The sequence below is a fragment of the Corvus brachyrhynchos genome, unplaced genomic scaffold (genome assembly GCF_000691975.1).
Source record: "Corvus brachyrhynchos isolate BGI_N302 unplaced genomic scaffold, ASM69197v1 scaffold33, whole genome shotgun sequence".
NCBI classification, from domain to species: domain Eukaryota; kingdom Metazoa; phylum Chordata; class Aves; order Passeriformes; family Corvidae; genus Corvus; species Corvus brachyrhynchos.
This window is the reverse complement of record NW_008237254.1, coordinates 815,341-839,942: the sequence shown is the minus strand read 5'-3', so window position 1 is coordinate 839,942 and position 24,602 is coordinate 815,341. Positions and strand designations below refer to the sequence as shown.

The following is a 24,602-nucleotide window of genomic DNA, read 5'->3' as shown; positions in this document are numbered from 1 at the left end:
AGATTTGCTTTAATTTAGTCTCTGAACCTCAACATTCTTCAATGAAAAATGTATGAAACTGTAGCTGATGAGGTCTTCCCCTTAGTCTCTAGAAAAATCCTGATACTGAGGCAATATTTATCAAACAGTATATGACTCACACAAACTTTAAAGTAGAGTCTAAGATATTTCTGAAACGTAAGTAATATTCTGAGTATTTCTAAAATCTTTATAGCAGTCATAGATTTTTCTTCTCCAGCGAAGTACTACACACATTCCTGTCTGAGTTCTAATGCATATGTGCACATATACACAAATACAGTGAAAAAAAATACAAGATTAAACAGCTGCACTCAACTTGCTGCATGCACAGCAAATATTGAGGCATAAGAACATTATTCCGTAACATACACATAGTAATACAAACTGAGAAATCAATGAAGAGTTAATACCAAATAGTTAGATAGAGAATACATGCACATACAAATAAATCAAAACCTTTGTTAGCTAATTAAACAAAGAACAGGAAAACCTTATAAGATTAAAATGCACTAATAAATTTTACCCAAAAGGCTAGAGATCAGTGGTAAACTAATTCTTTTTATTATTTGTTATATAGCATGCAACCCTAATAGCTTTAGAGAACATTGCAAATTGCATCAATTAAAGATAAACAGATTAAAAACTTCATAACTCATTAAAAACCAGGATATAATTTATCAGTATTTTACATTAGTGAGTCCTTTACTTGACATAGAAATAAACAAGTACATACCCTGATCCAAAATCTCCGCCTCTTCTTTTTTGGCCTGCTGCAGCAAATAACTTGTATCGCTATCCTTGGTTTCTGAAAAATGGATTTAGGATATGATGTTAGCCTTTGCATGTGAATGGAATTGAGTATCTCCCTACTGTGGAAAAACACCCTTCGGAAAGGAACATTTAGTATTTTTATACACAAATAGTAGTTGTACCAAACAATGCAGCACTAAACAACTGGAATAAAAAAATTAAGATTTGTATTAGAAGATAGAAGTAAAAATAAACATAGAAATAAAAAATGTACATAGAAATAATACACAGATATACAGTAAGATTACTTCTGGATAATACTGCGGCTGCAACTTATATGCCTACTACTGTTCAATGTAAACATTTGATACCTTCCATAACAAGGCAGTGGGATCTAGAAAACTAGGGAAATGTTACGATACAATTTTGTAGGAAATAGACAGAAGATAAGGTAAACATTAAGAAACTGTTAATATCAAGTTTGGCATAGAAAAAGACACCAATCCTTAGGCCACACAGGTCACATAGCTGTAAAAATGTGTTAGAAATTGGAAGACAACATGAGAAAGAAACAGACAAAATACTATGGCAGACACTTCCACCAAAACCAACAGTGGAATCCCATGATGGTTCATTAATTAGCAATTTGAATTTTACGCAGAACTGTATTACCTCTTCAGGAAAATTTTGTATATCAAAACAACACAGAGAAATACATCAGTGAGCATAACATGAATAAAATGGATTACAAGTATATTTCACCTTCATGATGTCCGTGCATCATCTTCAGCACATCAGACTTGACTGGAATAGGAATATTTGCCTCGTTTGGAATATTTCTGAACATTTCAGGGTTTGCGTTCTGTGTGCAGGTCATGTATGAGACAGCATGCTTGGCTTCCATATAGTACATAATGTAAAAGTTGCACATTTCATCATTGGCAGTACCCCTACACAATACAGAAAAGATGTGGCACTTAGAAAATAATGAACTGGGTAGCTCATTTAATTCATCCAACTTGTTTAACAGGATACTAGAACACTGCATTCAAATATTTACACGTCCCAAACTAAAACAAGCAATACCTGCATTGCAGTGAGTATCAGAAATTTCTTTTGGTTTATACTGGAGAAAATGAGTGTGCACAAAATCCCCACATACCTCAGAAATTCCTAGCAATTTGGTTTTGTTTTTATAGAAAACTGCATCACCTATTTAAACTGCTCTGCCTTCTCTTTTCTCCAGCATACTCCACACAGTTCTCATTGTGTTATCAACTGTGCACATGTTCTGATGAAATATGACAGAGCTATATCATTCATTACATTACTATTCACTTACTTCTCTGCAAATCTTGGACAAATGTAATTTGAAATTGTTGCAAATAACATACATGTTTCATTCAGCGGCTATTTTTTATGACAAATCTTCCCCCTTTCCCCATCAAGTGCATTCATTTATTGCCCAATCACATGGGTTCTAATACTGCAAAACTATTTTCATTACATATCTAGATACCATAAGTATGTCTTAAAGAGAACATAGCACTGTTATCTTGAGAATAACTTGTTTGTAAGCTTCTGTAACAAAAACATGAGTGCAAGGGGAATGATAAAACACCAGCAAAATTCAGCTCTTTGATAAATGTTGTGCATGTACTTGAAACAGAAGTGGCTCTTCTGTACTGCTACATAATCTTGTCTTCAACAGAAAAAACAGCTGGCACAAGAAAGTTTCTCTTCTGAAAAATATTACTTTGTAAAGCAGAGTATATATGGCCTCTTTACAACTGTGGTCTGTTTCTTCCTCTAGAAGAGGAACCTTCCTCTAGGTTACTATCTTCTGTTTAGAGCTACAATCCTGACAATGAATAAGCTAGGACTTTAAAAGAAATGTTCATAAAATACAGGGGTTTACACCAAGATTTTTTAATTATCTTTCACAATTAAACAGTGAGCCTACACTCATTAAAAAAATACAGAGGTGGTCTATTAGCTGTTTGCAAAAGACATCAGTGCTGACTTTTCCAGCAGCATTCTGCAGCATTCATTTATTCACCATAGAAACAACAATGACACAAGCCAGAGGGGAGAGAGGGAAACATGGGAGAAGAGACTGTTTCAAAAGGGGAACTGGTTATTTTTCCATGAGCTGGAAGTTTTAGCATCCTTTGGAGACCACAAAAATGAGACTCTGACTGGGCAAGTTCTGCTTAAGCTTTTAGAAAGCATTAACTTCACTGTTGGACCTCCAATATCCATCACTGAAATTGCTTCCTCTTTAAGACTCCAGTAGAAAACGGGATGTGGAAACTATACAAGCTGTGGTTCACCTGACACACTACTGAGTTTAAGTATTTGTGGTGATTTAATTTCAGGTGGCAGTTAAGTACTGTTGCTCACTGCCCCCACTCCTGCCCTCCCCAAAAGCAAAGCAAAACTTGTGATAAAATATAATAATACTATATAGTAATAAATAAATAATAGTAATACTAAAAATAATAATGACAATACTAATAAACAATATGGCAAGATTAATACAATGCACATTCATATATTATAGTGCAAATAAATAATAATAACTGAATAAAAAGAGTAAAATAATTATCATAATTATAACACCATATTATCATAATAATAATACTGTAATGAAAAGGACTGAGAGTTTCCCCACTGAAAGCACACTTGTACATTGAAAGAAAATACCATAATTGTCCTAAGACTGTTTCTTAAACCGTAAGGATTATTCAACCAATAGAAACTACTTTGGGGAAAGTTAAAGAAACATGACAAACTTTTTGAACTTCTGAATAAAGGTCAGCAGTTGAATTAAAGTTTTATGTTTTTAATGTCATGATATTTGTAAAAACTTCTTCTCAACTCAAAATTCAATTTGAATTGAAACGAAAAATATTTTCCAGCTGTTACTCATCACTATTTTAACTGCCCAGTGGAAGGTGATAAATCCATGTTGAATCCTTACCCCTCTACTGAGATGCAATCTTAGGGTACTCAGTGCATAAAAATCTCTTTCCTTGGAATGCTGCAGCACACACTCCCAGAACGATGAGATTTCCACAGGTCATCTTTGTATCTCCACATATGCATTAAATTACAGTTCAGAGAACCAGAGCCAGCTAAAAGAGTATGAATATTATATCTATTTTTATAGCTATATTTGTCCTCTTGATCTTACAGGGCTGTGTCTGTCACCTGCAGCTGAATAGCATCAGTGACTAACACAGTTCAGATTTTCCTATTTATTATTATAGTCATTTCTGGTTTGATTGTTTTTTATAAAAGCCTGTATATTTTTACACTGAAAAAAGGTAATTGCAGTATTAGTCCAGATTTTTTAAGGCTAGATTTTGCCACAGGTCAAAATATCAGAATTTTATAAGCTTCTATAAATTTTCTTTCTGAAATAACAGAGACAATTGTGAAGCCTTATTATTTCACTTCAAACAGTTAATAATGTCAATATACTAAAAAATATATTTTCTACAATTGATATTCTGAATCCTTCTGTAGGAACAGATCAGCCCAACATCTGAGTAAGTTGTTTGGCAGCCTAGCTTCACTTCAGAAGTGTTCTGAACACTTCAGCAAAGTGAATATTCATGTAAGTAACATCAATGAACATTGTGTAGAGTTAAATCTTAAGGAGACCAGACAGTGTAACAAAACATTCTGATAGAAATTGTTTCTTAGAATTACCTTGGAAGAAGACATGAAACAAAAACATTTCTACATACAACAAATACCCCAGAAAAAACAGTTAGGAAATGGAGCAAATAAATAAAATTTACCCTATATGTGTCTCTGTAGTTCTGCCTTCCCCAGTGAACACACATCTGGCTGCTAGGATATCATTATAGCTAACATCTACTGGATATTCCACGGGATAGAATGCCTGAAAGAAAGGATGATTCACTACAATCAGTGAAAGTGCTTCATATTCTCTGTGTCAATAGACACTGATGAGAAAGACAGTGCTATATCTCTGAAATGACTTTTGCATCATAATCTAACTGTGGTAATACTTAACAATATTCACTTCCAGGAGCACAACAGCACATAACCAGTGGAAATACCATGACGTAAATCTGTGGACATGTGATTTCCAATTCAGCTTCTCAGTTTGAAACAAAGATAATTAAAATTTACATTCTGAACTAAAAGAAAGAATCCAACCAACCTGTGGTAGTTGCGGGCTCTGTCTACCAATCAATGTCCATTGACCGTTTCTCACTCTGTAGCCACTCACTACTTTACCTATAAGATATCAATATGCATGAGAAGTGAGATGTACTTAAAAAAATACATTGCAGTGCCAACATTTTTCTGTTAAGTATTTGATATTCCTATATTACTCTTACCTAGTCTGTGTGTATGAACTCTGTAGGCAAAAAGGTGCATTGGAGACCTTTTGTAATGGCAGGCAATGTCTGCATCAACCACTGTGAAAATAAACAATGACAATAAACAATGACAAACAGATCATTTATCAAACAGAGAAAAGCTGAATTACTGTACTTCATTCAGCATGGTTTACAAAAAGTATACCTATACTGGACAACAGATGATTTCAAAAGATAATAGATAATATCTTATACTTCTGCAGTGTCCATCTCAAGACATCTGCAAAGAAAAACTAATAAAATATAGTGCAGGTTACTTGAAAATTACTTACTCAGCTGCCATACATATAAAATCTTTCTGGCTGAAAGCCAGAAGAACTTCTTCTGATAAACAATACTGCTATTTAACAAAATACAGTAATACATTTACTTACAGACTATGTTGAGGGATGCTTAACATAAACACAACTATGGTAAATGGTCTACTCAGGGGAAAATTAAAATAAACTGGTATAATTTTAAACTGATACAATTTACAATGAAGTCTTGATTATAAAGGCCCAGACCTAATTTAGGGTTAGACGAGAGACTTTGTCAGAGAAGTGCTGAACAAAGTTTACAGGGTAGTACTTGTGTTAGCACCTAAGGAAGAGCCTACAGAAAAATCCCAATGCCTTTCTGAGAGATATCTCCACATTTCCTGTTTTAACAAATTTCACGCTCCACTTAAGGGCTGTAAATTTGACTGAACATAAGAACGCAGTTATCAGCAACCACAGAACTGTTTGCCCTTTTCGCTCACCCTCCCAGTTGTAAAATTAAATTCCTACACTGATCTAATATGCTTGGAGGCAGTGGGGGATTAATTTGGTATGTTTTCATGTTGGAGAGCAAAATACTTTTCATTTCAATTCAAATTTAAGAATGTTTCAAGTTGCTGAATTCACTAAACAATTGGAGTGAGCTGAGCAGTCAACCACCTCATCCTATTTAGGCAGCTAGCTGTGAATGGGACAAATGGTGTTCTTGGTTATCTACTTTAAAATTTTGGTATAGCAGAGTAAAGTCAGTGTTCAACTTCCTTAAACAGAACAGTCTATGCTAACTGGAATAAAGGATATTGGGAGTTCCAAGCTGAGTTTCACATAGAATTCAGGATTCTGAATAAAAACTGTTCAGAAACTTCCTATTACCATTTTTTTCCAGCATTTTGACCTTTTAACCTACTAGGAACACAGGAATAAAATTCTTAAATAGCAGCTCCTTACCGGTAGAAATTAATTTTGTAAAACTGAAGTCTTAATAGATCACAAATCTCATGAATGACAAATACAGATGAAGCAGAGTGCAAAACAGTTTATGGCTTTTTAGAGGGGAGAGGAGGAATTAGAAAATAGGTAGGGCATTTTTTGTAAAATATTAAGATGAAAATAAATTAAAGAAATAGTCATTATTAGTTGTACAATATTGTGTTTATACAGCATTGATTGCCTTTACTGATGTAGTCATAGGGAAATAGGATACAATCTTAAACGTAACTATTTTTTCCATCATTTGTTCAATCAATCAAATAATTAGTTTGTCCATCTACATATCATCAAGCCTCTGCCAAATTTTCTTACACAATAAGCAATAAATATAGATCAGATGCTGAAATTATACAATCACTTAGTAAAATGATGACTCACCTTTCTCGCCTGGTGGTATGACCGTGTTCACAGACATCATAAGATACATTCCAGCAATCAAAGGCTGCCTGCAATGCAAAACCCAAGCTCTGGTAAACAAGTCTGTAAAACACAACTGCAAGTGACTCAATATGCAATACCATTTGACACCACTAATTTCTAAACATGGGATTACATCTGAAACAGATGTACTGAAAAAGAAGCTGTTTCACAGCAGTTCCCCTCTCCCTCCCTTTTTCGCTACCTTTTCTAAAGCATTCTCTGCAAAGTATGGGAAATAGGACAAAGCTATCATCTGTGTAATTGCTGTTCTCATCCCAGACTTCTAAATATGAAGCTCTTAAACTGGATTAACTCGGTACTCATAGCACAGCTATGTCCAGTTTCTTAGCAGAAATGAAAATTTTTGCCAACAGATGACACGACTTCGAAATTCTTAATATTGTGAAGTATGTATTATTTTTATTTCATATGGTTTCAAAGGAATCCACACTTTATGTTCCAATGAAAAAAAATATAGGTAAGCAATTTTAAAAATACTCACTTTTGGTGTGTCAGATGTAAAGTTACACCAGAGCAGTCCTTGTGTTTATCTGTACAAATTGTGAAACAGTTTAATCGTTAGCAACTGAAACCCTGCAAATTACTACATATAAATACGATTTTTCTGGTGTGTAAAAAATACCAGAAGACAGAACACATTTTAATCTTACTGTGCACAGTAAAACTGCTATACTGTGAAAATACTACTCAAATTTGCTCAAACTTGAACACCTCAGTACTGCATATGTAGCAATCCTAATACAGAAAAATAACTTTGGTGGATGAAAACTGCTGTATTAGAAAATGTAGGTCTCTATGAACTAGTATCTGGGAAATGAAACAGTATCATGTTTACACTAGCAGAAAAAGTAGTTTTGTTTCAAACAAATTTATATTTTGATCAAAGTTAGAAAAATGAAAGATTTATGAAAAGCAATGATTTTAGCCACTAATAATGCAGCTGCCAGAAATCCTTGTAATAAAAGTCATCAGGTGAACTTGATATACCAATACAGACAGCAATTCTGCTTAAAATTGGATATGCTAGAAGGCAAGTAAAAATAGATGATTCATTTGTCAGTGTACTGTATCATCATTAGCTGATGTGTTTGACATTTTAATTTAATGACCCAGTTGTGTTGATAGTTACTCAATTATAGTTGGTCATCTGGGAGTTCAATCTTTGTTCCTTTTTAAGCAAGTTTCTTTTTCTTATGGTTTATAGCAATAATAGCTGTAGCTAGAAGATGGATCTAACTCCAAAGCAAGTAAGCAGAACATTCTAAAAAAATATCCTCCAACAGTGTATGTTTCAGGTAAGAATGAGAGCAGAGTAGCTATGGATCTGGTGACAAGTGGTAACTTCTGAGAGTTTTTCCTCCCATCAATAGCCAGATTCCAAACTGAAAAAGTGGTACATTTGAACAGAATAAAGGACAATGAGCAGAGTGGGAAACTTGACAGAGTAAACTTGACAGGGAAACTTGACAGAGTAAAAACTACCAGTTCAGTTTTTCAGATGCTAGCTATTTCCGTCACACCACCTCTCACTATTAAGGGATAATAATCAGTTTGCTTTTCACCATTACTGATAGTAGAATTTGCTAAAATTTGTTTTCAGTATGTTCACAATGTAGATCTGTAAACTAATGTATGTGTTATTCAAGTGAAATAGTTGCTAACACAATTTCACTGGGTTCTCATAATGCTCATCATCACGGCATCTACAAATTCTTAGTTACTCCAGCTCTGTGCATCCCAATAAATACTTTTGGATTTAAAAATCTGAATCAGTATACAACAGTTGTACCTTTAAAAATAGCGACAGAAAAGGGAAGTCTTCATTGTACACAGAAAAGAAAAATAAGAACAGTAGCTCTTTCATCAAGACTACCTACAAATGTACTTGCATTGAGTAAGTACCATTCCAGATCATGCACTAGTTTTCAATTACAGGAAATAAATGTTTCTTCCAAATGGCCAAATCAAGCATCCAGAAGTGCCCAAAAGAATAAGCTATTAGGAAAAAAGAAGGGGAATGGTAAGAAAATATTCAAGAGAAAATGAAATTCAACTATTTGTCAATGGTTTTAGAAAAAGTTCAAGATACCTATATACTGTTCATCCTCTCCCAGCAGGCAGCTTCACTCACAATCTCAATACTTCAGTGTTTGCTACAAAGGTCTTTGTAAAGTGTCTTTTGCTCCACCCTCCTAATTTCAAACTAAATTTTTGTTATTTATATAACACAGGTGATGCTGCAGAACTCAGTTTTTTATAAGTTTAGTATAGTTAGAACTCTGCACTACATCAATTTCAATGGAAATTGGAAAACACTTGCTTCCTTTCAGAATATTATTACTTAAAGAAATAAAATTATAAAATTTAAAATGCAATCAGTGATATTAAGTCTCTCAGTTTTGGAATTTTATTTGAAAACATCACTATTCTATCTTTTGAACACTGCTGCAAAATCATCCCCAAACCGTCAAAGTAATTTCATATTTGAAAAATTTAGTCCTTACGTCACAGTGTCTCTTTAAGAGTAGCACCATAGGAGGAAGGAAAAAAATTCCAACACATTTCAGTTTGGCAATATTAAAGTATTTTGAAACAATCTGAATTTTCAGAGCACAGAAAAAATTTTAATCAGCATTTTCATCTAAATAGAGCAATTTAAAAATGAACTGAAGATAGCTGGAAACTTCTAATTGCTACTATATATGGTAACCATCTAAATCAGTATCAGGGGAAGCATAAATGAACTTCTGGCACAAGTATCTGATCTGCAGTGCTGTGTTAAGAGTGAAAAAATGGACGGATACATTAGTCTAAACCTTTCAGAAATTCCTACAGTGCTTTATAATTCTGTTTGTAGATACATTTAGCCATAACTGAAGTAAATGTTTTTCTAACAACTACAGAGGGATGCTGGAACTGATGTTTCCCTGCTTCTTCTTCCTTCAGTTCACCTCTCTGAAACACTCAAAGCTCGAAACACTTCACCCAAGAACGCTGACCACAGGGAGATCATGCCACTTCCCTTTTGCAAATTCTCTTCAAGCTTCACTATCTGACCTAAGCTTGTCCAGCTTATCTAACTACTTTGATTTCCTTGTTTCAGCTATTCAGTAAATAAGCACTGCTCTGGGACAAAGAAGCTACTAGCTACTATTTGCCATATGACAAAGACTGGAAAATGCATTTTTATATACTTCAGAAAGTAGGTTCAAATGAAAGCAAATTGTCTATGCAGAGTTTGCAACTGAAATAAATACTGAAGTTGTGCTCGTGTATGTCTTTTGTGTTCTGTGCAAATATAACACAATCATATTAAATATTCCCTGCTTTTATTTACCCATGTCAAACAAAGCCAATGGTGCATGTTAAACCGGCTTCATATTTTAAGTATTTAATTTTTAAAAATTGTGCATGACAACATTGGAATAACCATTCCAAGTTTAACTGCCAATAAATGTTTAAATTAGTTAAAAAGAATCACCTATGCTACTCCTGTTTATAATGTTTTCTAGAAGAAATATCTCAAATATCAGAAATACTCAACAGTTTTTCAAATTAAATACACCTGACATGAAGGCAAATTATCCTAAAGAGAAACACTCTCCTTCTGTAAGCTGATTTTGCTAAGAATTTCTGAAGCAAGTCTGACAGACTTTCTGCTAATCTGTCTATCCTGATCTACAGTCCTGAACTCTTTAATTACATGCATGACAATCTGCCACAGAACATTGAGACTTCTAGGACTTCCTAGATGCTTAAAATTGCATGGTTTTTTATTCATAAAAACAAACACTCTTCAAAACCTATTTTCTTTGCGCTCTGAGTATGTTATAAATTATTGAGCACTCTGCTCAAACTATTTATTCAGCTTCTTCATTGCTCTACTTCTAGTATTTCATAGGAACAGTGTAGTACTCATACGTGACTAGAATACTTATAAGCTTTCACTGTAACAGAATGGCAAATTTTATGAAGCTCCAAACCCCTTGTTATTTCAAAGTCAGCACTTGATTTGTACCTGAATCTCCATACACAGGCTCAGAATTGGCTTTGCTTCATTCAAAATAAGTAGCCTCAAAGGTAAGCACAACCTCTGAGAAAGGCAATTCCAAAGCTAATGCCCATGGGGAAGTAACTTTCTACAAGTTATATTTAAAAAGCAAAGACATGCAGCACAAAAATGAACTTGAGATCCCAGTGAAGCATGAGACAAGTTCAGTATATTGCATTCAATATTGGTATCTAATATTTGATACATGAAACTACCTTAATTTTTTTTTCTCATGTAAGTCAAGGTGTTTGCACTTGCTGATCTATCCACTCATCCAATATCAATTCAGTAAAATTCTACCTTTTTTCAATCCGTGAAAAACAAAATGCAAACACAGACTCCCCAGTGACATTTTCAGAACTTACTTTCCAAAAAGAAAGGAGGCAAACAATTGTTGATCTTGGTTCAATATAAATTTTTTAACATATGAAGACCTCATAAAGGTCAGAGATGACCGATTTGCTAAAATAATATATCATAGCCATGAATCTCTGTGAATATGTAAAGCTAACTTTATTCAAGACACTAGCAGATTCAAGAGAGTATCAAAGAGAAGGCCATTGAATCTAATGTCTAGAATAATGTTCAAATGACAACATACAATTCACATGCTTATGAGGAAAAACATCTTTTTAAGATCTACTAACTTGGTGGCCAAAACTAGTTACTCTCCCCAACCAAAAAAAACAAACCCTAAGACAAAACTAAGAACCCTACACCTCACTCAGAAAAGCAGGTCCATCTATGTTATTATATGTAATGTGGGTAACATAATTCTTGCAGGGAATGATAGCAAGGAGAAATAAATCAGTGAAAAGGTGGGGATTAAAAGAAGAAGCTGAGAATGCAATATTGCTCACTGTGCGACAAAAGAGAGAGAACAGGAAAGGGAATGAAAAAAAACCAAAGCTGAACAGAGATCCAAGAATTCCCTATAAATTTGCTCTAAAAATATTGACAAAAAATTATAAATTGCTTCAAACAATGCAACAGTTGCACATATACAAATGACAAAATGTGAAAACCTTCCATACAGAACAGCTAAAAGACCTATCACTGATAACTTTTAAACACTGATTCTTGAGGATAGCAATTATATTCTTACACATGCTGGAAAGGAGTAAGAGAATAATATGGCAGATTAGAAACAACGTTAGTCTTTGTTACACAAAGTGAAGGAAAAAAAACATTCTAGGGATTAGAAAAAAACCCACGTTTTTTAAAATTCAGATTCAAAGGTGCTTACATAGAAGACTAAAACAAGACCACGGTGACAACTGCACTGCGTATTACTACAGCCTAAGTTCAAAGCTGACTGGGTCCCTTTACAGACCTAAAGATGGCTAGATTTACTTTAATTTGAATCTGAACTATAAACACTTATGAATATATAAAAAGGCAGACAAATTTCTGACAACTTTTTAATTGTTACACAACTGTATCCATTATTAGACATAACTCCACAATAATTTTTGCTTTTACAATATAAAACGCAAAGAAAATGAAATAGGGAAATGAATATTTTTCTAAGATGGCTCTTTACACATTTTTTTGTAGAATGTATTTTTGGTTCTCCAGCTAAATTTTAATATGTTTACTTTAGACAAGGTACAGTAAGTTTTATTTTCTTATCTTAGCAGAAAGTGTGTATCTACATATGCATTCTTAGCTCAGGATTATAGGTAAGAAGGGATGGAAAGTGAATTCATTTACTACCTGGTTAATGAAATGAAAAATATTCTTTTTAGAAAGAGTTGAACATGAGAGTTGATGATTTTAACTATGGCATTTTTTCCCCCCAGAATTGATAGGAAATAGATTTGGGTGCTAATACATAAATACCTTACTACAGCAAGTCAAATATTTTATATTTGCAATTTCTTGTAAGTCAGAACTCTGAACAATTTGGAATCTTTGATGTACTACTGAAAGAATGACAAGTTAACTGAGCATATTTCATCATTTATCTTCTGTTCTAAATTGCAACAACTGCATGTGCTTACACACAAACTTCAGTGACTGTATTCTTATGCTTTGATGAGCCGTGGTTATCAACAGACATCTCACTACAAGAAAAATACCTTTAGGTTATTCCTGAAATTTAAAAATACTTGTGAAACTAGTTGAAGATTATGCATTGAATATCTTTGAACACTACTGTGAAGGTTTAGGACGTTTTATTAGATTTACGTTACATTTTTCTCTACTGGAATTTTCACAGGTAGGAGATATTAAAAACACTTTTTCTCACAAATGGCAGAAAAGAGAGATTTTTTACTTTAAAAATACGATCACAGACTACCAAGCAAAAAGCACTGAAAAATGGGAGGGCATTCTGTCACACTCATGACACTGGTGGACACTCATGACACACTCCTACATCATAATTCTATCAGTCCACACTTCTCAAACATCGTAATTTTGCAGGCTCATATCTATGGCATTTCTAAGTCCTGCACATATATTCCAGGCAAAAAATAAGGAAGTCTACTGCAGAGGGTCTGCTAGGGGTGTAAAATGATATTTTAATTTCAGGTGATAATTTCTTTCACTGCAGTTTCTCTGTGTATGCAACTGGGTTGAATAGAAGCTTTGACTAACAAGTCAGGTTGTTAATAAAAATTTCCAAAGACATTCTCAACTAGTGTGCAATGACGGTTACTGAGCTCATTTGTTTCTTTTTTTAATAACTATATACTCATATATTATACTTAAGAGTGAAAATGAACAGTGAGAACTCTCAAACAGTGAGAACTCTCAATGTCCCCAAGCAATAATGAAGAGCAGGCTGTCAATGAATATGGTCTCTTTAGAGGTTTGCTACTTTAATTATTCAGGATTTTAGCAGGCAAAGAATCCCAAGGGTTGTAAGGGTCCATCTGAACTCCGCATGAAAATCAATTCTTTCAATTTCAGTTGTGCACATTTGCAAATATGCTCTCAAACAGTGGTGGCACCCTCAGTTTATTCCTTCCTCATCCTCTACCAATACTGCCATTAAGCCATATTATATCTTCATGTCATGGCAGAAACCATACCTTCTGCTTCAGACAGTGCTGCTTAAAATTCTAGCTAAGTATTGCCCAAACCTTGCCAGAGATGCACAGAATAGAGGCTGCATGGCATTGGGAAGCTGCACCTACCTGGTAACTTCTCCATTCTAAACCAAGTAGAGTCTGTGGATCATTTATCATGATACCACAGAAGGACAGAGAGGCCACAGGCATAGCTTGACCTACTGTTGTAATGCATATTCCTCCCTTAATTTTTTTGTTCTTTTTCAGCTTTCTCTTCTTTCAAGCCCAACATTTTCATTATCACTTAGGCCACAAGGATCTTCACATTCTTGTTTAAATCCCACAGCAGTAATGTATGATGGATGAATTCCATGGGAATGACAACCCACACATTTTTTGCTCTTGATGACCATAGAGGCCGTAACCCAAAACCTCCACACAGGATGCGATTTACAGAGTAAAAGCAAGAATATATGCACCTCAAAAGATGTCTGAACAAGGCGCTTTAAAGAACAAAGTACAACATGAAATATAAACAAATAAATAAATTAATTAAATAATCCCCAAAAATCACCACCAATATGTCAATGTGAATTAATGAAATTCAAATTTCCCAAATCCCAGCTCATTATATGGTCTGGATGAGCACTGAGGTGGACTGAACACCAGCTGAATGATTTTCTAGTTGGAGGATGGCAACTAGCAGTATAGCCCAGGAATCAATACTTGAGCTCCAGTCCTGTTCAACATCCTCATTAATGACCTGGATGATGGGGCAGGTGCACCCTCAGCAATTGCAGATGACACCAAACTGGGGGAAGTGTGTGATGCACCAGACTGTTGTGCTGCCATCCAGAGGGACCTGGACCGGCTGGAGAGAGGGGCTGACAGGAACCTCATGAAGAGCAAGGGGAAGTGCCAAGTTGCCTTGGAAGACCTGTGCATGTGGGAAGGTACAACCCTAGGCAACAAAAAGCTAGGAAGCAGCTTGTCACCAAAGGACCTGGGGGTCCTCAGGCTGAGTGTGAGCTGGCTGTGTGCCCTTGCTGCAAAGAAGGCAGATGGTGCTTTGTGCTGCATCAGCCAAAGCAGGGCCAGCAGATCAGTAAAGGGGATCCTGCCCCTCTGCTCAGCACTGATGAGGCCGCACCTGGAGTTCTGTGTCCAGTGCTGGGCTCCCCAGTGTGAGAAAAACATGGACAGTGTCCAGCAAAGGGCCACAAAGATTATGAATAGACTGGAGCATCTCTCCTATGAGAAAAGGCTGGGAGAGCTGGCACGCGTCAGCCTAAAGAAGAGAAGGATCAGGAGGGAATGTGCAAAGAACAGGGAGCCAGGCTCTTCTCAGTGGTGCTCAGTGATAGGACCAGAGGTGATGGGCACACGCTGAAACATGGGAGGCTCTCGCTGAACATCAGGAAACTTTTTCACTGTGTGGGTGACTGAGCACTGGCAGATGTTGCCCTATGGTGTTTCTACCCTTGAATATACCTGGACATGGGCCTGGACAACAGGCTGCACGTGGCCCTGCTTGAGCAGGGAGGGAATGGACCAGATCACTTCCAAAGGTTTGTTTCAACCTCAACCATTACGTGATTCTGTGAAACATTCAATGACAAGTATAAGCATATTGCTATGCTTGAAATGAGTGTTTCATCTTTAAAAAAAACCAAAAAACCAAGCCAAACAAAGAAACAAAAAATACATTGTCTCCATGAATTACATTTTTTCCAAACACAAATACCATGACAGATTGGCCAGTAAATATAATCTGTTCAAGTAAAATGACAGGTTAAGTGTGTTCACACCTCTTTGTTTCAACTTGATTAAAGAAAATGCTGAATGATATATGGAAACCTCAACTTTCTCCCCCAAACTTAAAATTATTAATCTGCTTCTTGATTACTTGAAATCATTTGCTCCACATTTCTTGAGGGGAAAAAAAGGTGTTCACCTTTCAAATATTTATAGTGATAAATCAAGTTTATAAAGTCAAGTTAATACACAAATTGTATTACAAATATGCCCACTGATCTTTGCAAATGGCACTAACAGAAAAATTATTTTCTAGAGGTAAATATTTTTGATGCTGTAGCTGATACAACTTACAGAGCAAATTTCCAAAATGCATACCTCTAAATGCACTAACGTCTCCGTAGTGTACCTGGAGAACAAAGTATCTGCTACCCGTTTCTCCTCCAACTCTGAATCCAACACCTAAAAGAAGTAAAATGTATTGTTTTCAGAAACAATAAAATGTAAGATAATTCACCATCACTGACCACATAAAAAAATACGAATCACTTTAATGGCTAAGAGTGAAGGGGTTGAAAATTTCAGACACCACTGAAGTGAACTTTGTCCTGAAACCCAGGAAAACCACCAGCCCATGATCCCAAACAGATCAAGAAGCTTAATTAATTAAGTTAAATAACCATAACTTAATTAATAATACATATCTGCTTTATGAAGAGAACCCTCTCAATCAAAGAACATTAATACAGATTTTATAAAAATTTTTATAAAAATTTAAATAAAAATGAAGTTTTGTCATCCATGTAAGATTTGGTGGAACTTTCATTTCTCATACAAACTCTGCATGATACAAACTAATTAACACTAACTTACTAAGAAGACATTGAGACTGATAAGAAAAAAAGATCCACAGTAAAATGTTTTTAGATTTAAATAAATATTACATGCAGAAAAAATCTTGAGGAAATTATGCAGCTATGTTACTTGATGAGAGAAGCAAGCACGGGCACAAAACACAATAGAGAAGCTTGAAATAATTTGAAATAATGAAATTCCAGTTATCAGAAAAGGATTTCTCTAACGCAATTCTACAATGAACACTTTTTAAAAGAAGCAGAGAAAGCAATTGCTTTGTATTTGGTCAGAGAATCCCACAGTAACAGGCAAAGCCAACTTACAAATGGGACTGCAGCCTCTGTGCACAAATGAGGCATCTTTGTGAATACTCCCTACAAACCTTGTATTTTTGCACAGCTTACCAACAAGGAAAGCATTACTAGCTGGGGTTTAACAGCAAAACTTCCACAGAATCCTCCAAGTACAAAACTTTTAAAGAATCCTCCATTTTAACAATTTTTTTAAACTTTACATTCTGATAACCAAATCAAGTAATATTCATGTTGTTAAGTGCGTAAATGGATTATTAAAAAAAACCAAAACATTTTCATGATATTGGTTCCTGGCTTTGAAAATGGGCAGCAAAAGATGAAAGAAAAAACACTCAAAATTCAAGATATTTTCAGATTGAGGCTATACAGATGGTAGATATTTCTAAGACCCTTAGTGGTTATTACAAAGAAGCACTTCTCCCTGTTTTGATTTAATTCAGCAGAGTTGTCTATCATGCAAGAAAATGGGTATACAAGCATGTTGCTCAACTGCATCAAAGCATCAAAAAATGAAAAACACATTAAATTGCCAATGTATACTTTAAACAGAAAAAATTCAATGTTTAGATTGAAGTTGTCTGTGCCTTCCCAACAAGCAAAAATATTTTCATGTAGTTTGTGTGCTACTGAAAGATACATAAGTGGTAACCTTCTAGTAACACGTAGTAGGAAATGCAAGATTAATGCTATATAATAATAAACATTATATTATGATAGTTATCTCTCCCTCAGCCTTTTTTACCCCTACAGAAACCCAAAATGGTATAGCAAACAGAATGACAAAAACCCGCAAGTATATTAGCTAGCATAATACATTTCATAGTTAATGAGGTTGATGTTTATACAGTTGCTATCAGTTAGACATAATGAAAATATTACAGGATGTTCCCAGATATGACAGGTGCTTACTTCCATGTCCTCCTTTTTCCCCTGCCCCTGCACACAAGAACTCAATATTAAAGGGCCAATACCTTTGGGCAGCCTGGTGGGTGGAGCATTTCTTGCCCAAGCATACAAAATATTCGATTTATCTTTGCATGTTCCTTCATCACAGTCCCTAAAAGTATGAAGAAAGAAAAGGGAATATTACTTTTAAAATTTTGAAATCAGAAACCAGCAGGTGAGTTACATGCAAAACCACTCATTTTAAGATCTATGAAGATGTTTTTGAATGTATGCTGATTAAACACAGCTCTTTTAATACAGAGTGCTTTCAGAGATATTGGTAGATGTTCCACCTTTTTTTTCCTCCCTTCAACTTAAGGCAGTGTTGGACAGCTCTGATGGGCTCTGTCAGCCTATTAACCAGTGATGGGAAAAATGAAGGAACCTTTTATGGTAATGAACTGTATGAAAATTTCTAGCATTATTGACTCAAGTGATACAAAATGACAGTGGCTGCCACATTTACAAAGAGGGACAGGACTCAGGCACAAAGCAGAAAAAAACCCCACAAGACATCAAAGCTTCAGCATAAAATTGGTTATTTAAAATTCATTTTAAAATCATCCCAAAAAGTGACAGGAGGCTGTATATGAACCCACAGATAGGAGGCACTCACGTTTTTTTTTTTAATTTTAATTTATTGCTTTATGTTAATTTTTATTCCACTGCACGATTTCTTGTTTTTCAAAATAGAAAAATCACACACATACATGCACACACACAAAAAAGAAACAATCACCAAAAAAATCCCGAACAAACTAACCAAAAAAATACAAACCAAAAACCCAAGGGAAAACAAAAAGAAAAAAGAAGAGTTTGCCAAGTAACAGGCCACAAACAGGTCACAAATATTTACAGTAACTGAGAGCTTGAGTCGTCCCTAGCCTCTGCAGCTAGCACCTTGTAGGTGACACTGAGGGTGAAGAATGAAAGACTCCCGAAGACTGATAAATTTTAGACATCTTAAATCTGCAAGAACTGGTAAACCTGAGGCAGAGACACTACCAAATCTGTAAAAGGCCAGACACAGTATACAGACAGCACAATGTACCTTGACCACATCCAAGAAGGCACATATGTGGGTATAGGCTGCATGACCATATACGTGGATAATCAAACAAGGGACCCTAAGGAGCTTTCCAAACACCCACCTAGAATACACTTCTCCCTCCTGATCCTGAATTAGGGAAGAGGTTTATTTACAGGGTGTATTTGTACTTTCTTCCAAAGGCAAACCATCCACGGCCCTGAGCACAGAGTGTAGAAGTCATTCCACAGGTGCAGCATACACAGTAAGACTTTTAGAAAGCCTCACCCTGAAACTATTCAGACTACATCAACTGACCCAAACCAGATGTGATGAAGGTTGGCACCAATGCCAGTATTTCATTCTAAACCAAAATGGTACATCCCCTGCTCTGTTTATCACTGCTTGTAAAAAGACACCTGGGAAAACCTTTGTATATGTAAGGCATGGTTTCAGTCACCTGAAATTCTGGGGAAAACAGAGTGCCACACAGTGTGAGGAAGAGCATAAAAGACCAGGACACCTAGCAGATGAAGGCTCAATCATGTTCCTGTTACGGATGGCTGAGCCATATGTGCAAATGATGATGATGATTTCCAGGTATCTCTCAGAGATAACCAGCTCTTCTGGCATGTATATCAAACCACCTCAGCAGGACATTATGTACTTCTTTGATCCCAGTGAGCCTTATTGCAGCGTAGCTACTGTATTTATTTCATGAAAGCTTTGCTATAATCATGAAAGCATCAAGAGAAAAGGGAACACACCACTTCTTTTATAGTAGTTATACTCACAACATGTATTTCTAGACCTTCATAACTAACAGTTTGGTCACTTTCCCCTTCAAACACACCCACATCCCAAAGGACAATCAAAACTTACCTCAGAGTAAGTGAAATGTTTTGATAGATGCAGCTGCAGCTGAAAACTATGCAGCTTCCCACTGCTACTACACAAAAAACTCAAGAGACTTCAGAGATCTAACCCGGTATTGAGCTGCACGATTTGGAAATGTGTTGAAGAGATTGTTTAGGAGGAATGCCAGAAGGAACTTTAAGCACAGTCACAGCTTTACCACCACACTTTGGGCCAGTCAGTCTTTATTTATACCACAGTATTTCTAAGAACACATTAATTAGGAAAAAACCTGTGCAGGTTGTTTTCAAACTGTCTTCCTGAGATGCTACCAGAATGGAGGGGGAAGACAGCAGGGGACAAAGATGAAATACAGACACTGCTCTTTCATTTTGTTTAAAAAATGGTCAACTCTCTCATTTAGCCACCAATTATAATCTTGAAACATCAAGTTTTCAGGAAAAAACAAACCTAGAGGAGATTGCAAAGAAGAGATAAGATAAACAGATTGAAATGCAGGGAGCTACTAAAACATAAAAATTTAACAAACAAAATCACTGAAAGTCATAGCTTCTTTACATACAAAAATGAGATTCTAAACAGAATGAGTGACACAGAGTACCTTAAAAATGGATTACAGCTGCATATTACTCAATCTTTTTCTAAAAACTGATTTTGACTCAAAATTTGGGATTGAGGCGGGTAGGGGAGAGCTTACTGACTACTTCTTGGATCTTTGCCTTTTTTGCAAACTCTCCTGGACTTCCCAAAGACATTCTCCCCAATCTTGGGTCAGTTCAAAAACTGTTTTCATTAATGGCACTGGGGTTTTGACTGATTACCTAGACTGAAAGTAAAATATTTCACTATGTCAGCAAGACCACTATTTGGCTATCCCTTCAGCATATTTGCATTGGTTATGGTAAAAAATAACTTCTTTTATTTCTTTCTCTATTATACTGTACTCCTCAGCACTAACTAAGGCTTTAAAAAAAGGGTAATTGAGGTGACTGAGTAAGACAAATCATCATTTTTATCTCTTGAATGTTGCAGACCATTCTAGGGCAGTGGCAATGGTAAGAAACTACACCCAAAAATACAATTCTTTCTACTGTCCCCACTTTCCCCCATGCAATGAAATAGAAGTCCTTCACTGAACCAGTCATGACATCTTTTGCAACCTCTACTGAGCTATTGATGTCAAGGGCTTCCAGAACCATTCTTTCCTGCCAACAGAAACAGCTAGTCTGATAGAAGCATTACTGGGTTGTCATCTATGACCTGTACTTATACATTCATTTGCGTTAGATAACTATTTAAAGTTGCCATGCCTGATCTCAAAATACAGGCTCTGTCTATGAATCAGCTCATTCATGAGAGTTTATTTCAGCGTTAGGTTTGACACAGCACAAGACCTGTCTTGCCAGGAGACCCACAAATTCTGAATAATTCAACATTTTCTTTTAAAGCATTCAAGTGCATTCCTGATTATCTACAGAGAATCTTAACTTTCGATCAATCAGTTCAGGCATGTTATTTCAATTTCAACACAGTTTGTCAGCTCAGGCAAAACTTGCCATTGCGGCTGAACTGGTTTTAGATTAATTGTGATCAAGGAATGGAAGCAGCTACACCATTTTTTTAGTGCACTGAGCAACACCTGAGGCAATGAGCCCTGGGAAACCACTTTTTTTTTTTCCTGTGGAAAGGCCTGTGTATTTCAAGAAGGGAGAATAACATTTAGGATTTGTTCAGATAAAAATTCTACCACATTGCAGTGAAAGATGAAACCAGCACAGCTTCCATACAATTTGACAGCCTTTATGAAGGCCAGGGACATTTGCAGGAATAGTGTCAAATTATAAAGGGCAGCAGGCCAGATGGGCATCACAGATTTTGGCTTAGTGCTGCTATGGCGAAAGGGCAGCTAACCCCAACAGAGTCATCTGGATGCTTCTCATTCCTCCTCACTCAAAACTGGCCTGAATGAAACGTCACACCTCAGGAAAACTTATTTTGACCTTGCATTCTGAATGTTCCTAACAGCCTATTTTTCCATAATAAAACTAATCCACATCATGACGGTAAGAGAAGTAGCTCTTGACTTGCAAAAGCATATGTAACTAATATTGCCAGAACTTTGAAAAAGAAACTAAGAGACAAAAAGATCTATGTGGCATACCTTAATCTAATAAAAGCTGGCTCTGTAAAGATGTTGACCACGTAAAAAGTAAGGATCCTTGCTAAAGAAGCCTTACAGCAGCCTGCTCAAACAACCATTCTTTTTTTTTCAGGTAACAAAAGGAACAGCAAATAATCAAACAAAATGAACAACAATAAAAACCAGTAACATACAGTCATCAGAATTACTTTAACAAAATCAGGTTAGAACTCTCTAGCACTCTTCAGTCTATTTTATGTAGAAAACACGTGATCATCTTTCTAGCCTGCAAATAACTGTGGGCAGAGCAACATAAAAAGCTGCAAACTGCTGCAAAACCAGGGATGTGAAATGATGAGACACTGAATGAAGAGCTTTCATTTTGAGAATGCAAAGCAAACACAAAACCTCAGAAACTACACATTAAAAAAAAGGCAAGATCTCATCAAAACCTGCATATGAAAAATTGGAAATAGTAGATTTAAACACAACACTATTGTATTGGGTCTGGCTAAGATGGAGTTAATTTTCCCCACAGCAACCCTCATGGTGCTGGGCTCTGGGCTTTGCATGAGGAGCTAGAAAGGTGTTGATAACACACCAGTGTTTGGGAAAGGTCTTAGTAGAGACCACAGCCAGGCCAGCTGACCCAAACTGACCAAAGGGATGTTCCATACCATATTATATCCACTCAGCAATAAAAGGTAGAAGAGAGGAGAAAGGAGGAGAAATACATATTTGTTATTTATTACATTTGTCTTCCAGAGCAGCCATTACTTGTGCTGAAGTCCTGCTTCCTGGAAAGCAGCTTGGTCATGGGAAGTAGAGAACAAAATACTTTGTTCTCCTCTGCCTCTGCAGAACCTTTGCTTTTGCTTTATTAAACTACCTTTATTTTGACTCACGAGTTTTTTTCCATCCTGATGAGGAGTGGAGGGATAGAGCAGCTTGGTGGGAATTTGGTGTCCAGCCAAGCTCAATCCAGCACAACTAAGTATTTTGTCATTTGACAGGTAGGTGTTAACTACAGCAATCAAGAACAAAAGCAACATTAGCTGCCACACGGCACAGGCTGCCATTGGTGAGTCTTCTTCCTGCTGGGAGGAGTGAAGGTACAGCCAGGGAGCTCAAACTACCTGAACCCTAGACTCAAAACAGGGATTTGAGTCTGATTCAGTTTTGAAGAACTTTGGGTTTTGGCTTTGGATCCCTCTCTTCTACAAACTCAGAACATCAGTTAGATGTGACTTGGGCATTGTCTCATAACTTCATCTCAACACAAGCTCCTGATCAATCTGTAACAACATAGTTTTATCATGTACAAATTATTCCAACGCTCTAATAAAACTACTTCCAGAAATATGAAAACAGCACAAGTACAATCTACTCAGTTTTAAATAGGACACTCACCTGTTTTTAAAAGGCCAGAATGGAGAAGTTTTATGTTGGTGTATTGTTAACATTAAAGTATTCAAGTGTATTCTATCATATAAGATACAATAAAAAGAACACAGAAAAGCAGTCTACTGGGAAAAGAAATTAATAGAACAGAATAGAAATTCTATGCTTTCCGTTTTACTTTGGTCTGACCTTCTTAAGCATCTACTTTTCTTGCACAACTGTGCAAGATTACAACATTTTCAACATTAGAACTGTAGGTTGACGGGTAAACAGGAGATAAAACTTCTGAGGAAAATTTGTTGTGTATGTTTAAAGCATTAAACAAATCATCTCCCCAAAATACGCATTCAAAATGTTTCGGGGTATTTTTCCTGAAAATATATTATACTATACTATTAGTTCTAAATTCCAGGTTTAGTTACCTTTTTGGTAAATACTTAAAAGATAAATTATGATTACACAACTCTATTAGACCACCTATATAAAAATAGTTCTACAGTTCAGAATAATTCATATAACCTTTGCAGCATCAGCAAAAATACCTCATCTGCTCTCTCATGAAAACCTACAGAAAATTTGCAAAATTACTGAACAGATGATTAACCCTCACCCACCTTCATATTCTCTTCATTTTGCCTCCACAGACCTATTTTAGTGGCATTGGGTGTTTCCCTCTGCTCTCACTGCTTAGTCATTTTGAAGGGCAAGTCAACTACCAAGCCCCTGGATAAGCTTCTTCAGCTTATCCTTTGCTCAGCTTGATTCTGAACATCTGTTACATGACTTCATACAGAGAAAAGCAGCCAACTATAGATGAAGACGAGATTTTTTGGTATTCAATGACACACTGTTTACTATAGCTCCTGCCTCCTTCTTGAAGACAGTCAATTAGTCATGAAGAAAACAGAGGAGATAGTTAAAAAAAAAACAAAAACCAGAGCACTTTAAGTGTGGAAAGACCAGATTGTTATACATTTCTTCTTCATTCCAAATTTTCCTACTTTTCCAAGAAATTCTGACACCAGAAAAGGTTTATATGGAAGCAACTAACACCGAAAAAGAGCTGGTTGATAACAAAAGCAAGAAGCAGCTCTTACCAGTAATTTTCGGCAGACGAAGGTTCATTACACCCAAAGAGTAACATGTGATGGACTGTGTCCATGCTGGCATGAGGCTTAAAGTCAACTGAAAAAAAATATGGCAAAACAAGTAAGCTATCCATAATCTCACCGTAGGTTACATAACCAAGATCATCTTGTTCCATTTTTCCCCTGTAATACTACAAAATATGGCAAGTACATCCCCACCCATTTATTTGCCTTCTGCATTCCACTTACA

The 24,602-nt window shown here is 35.9% G+C and overlaps 1 protein-coding gene across 15 annotated transcripts in view; it reads right to left on the bottom strand.

Annotated features, from left to right (window-relative positions):
- The window catches only part of PAM (peptidylglycine alpha-amidating monooxygenase), a 122,393-nt gene that overhangs the window by 35,597 nt on the left and 62,194 nt on the right, over positions 1-24,602 (bottom strand). For all 15 annotated transcript variants that reach the window (XM_017730492.1, XM_017730491.1, XM_017730489.1 and 12 more), the window contains exons 5-14: positions 24,362-24,449; positions 17,847-17,932; positions 16,085-16,168; positions 7,365-7,413; positions 6,821-6,888; positions 5,151-5,231; positions 4,970-5,046; positions 4,581-4,684; positions 1,534-1,721; positions 755-826 (exon numbers count right to left, since the gene is read on the bottom strand). In XM_017730492.1, coding sequence (XP_017585981.1) covers positions 755-826; positions 1,534-1,721; positions 4,581-4,684; positions 4,970-5,046; positions 5,151-5,231; positions 6,821-6,888; positions 7,365-7,413; positions 16,085-16,168; positions 17,847-17,932; positions 24,362-24,449 — 897 coding nt within the window. The remainder of the gene's footprint in view (positions 1-754; positions 827-1,533; positions 1,722-4,580; positions 4,685-4,969; positions 5,047-5,150; positions 5,232-6,820; positions 6,889-7,364; positions 7,414-16,084; positions 16,169-17,846; positions 17,933-24,361; positions 24,450-24,602) is intronic.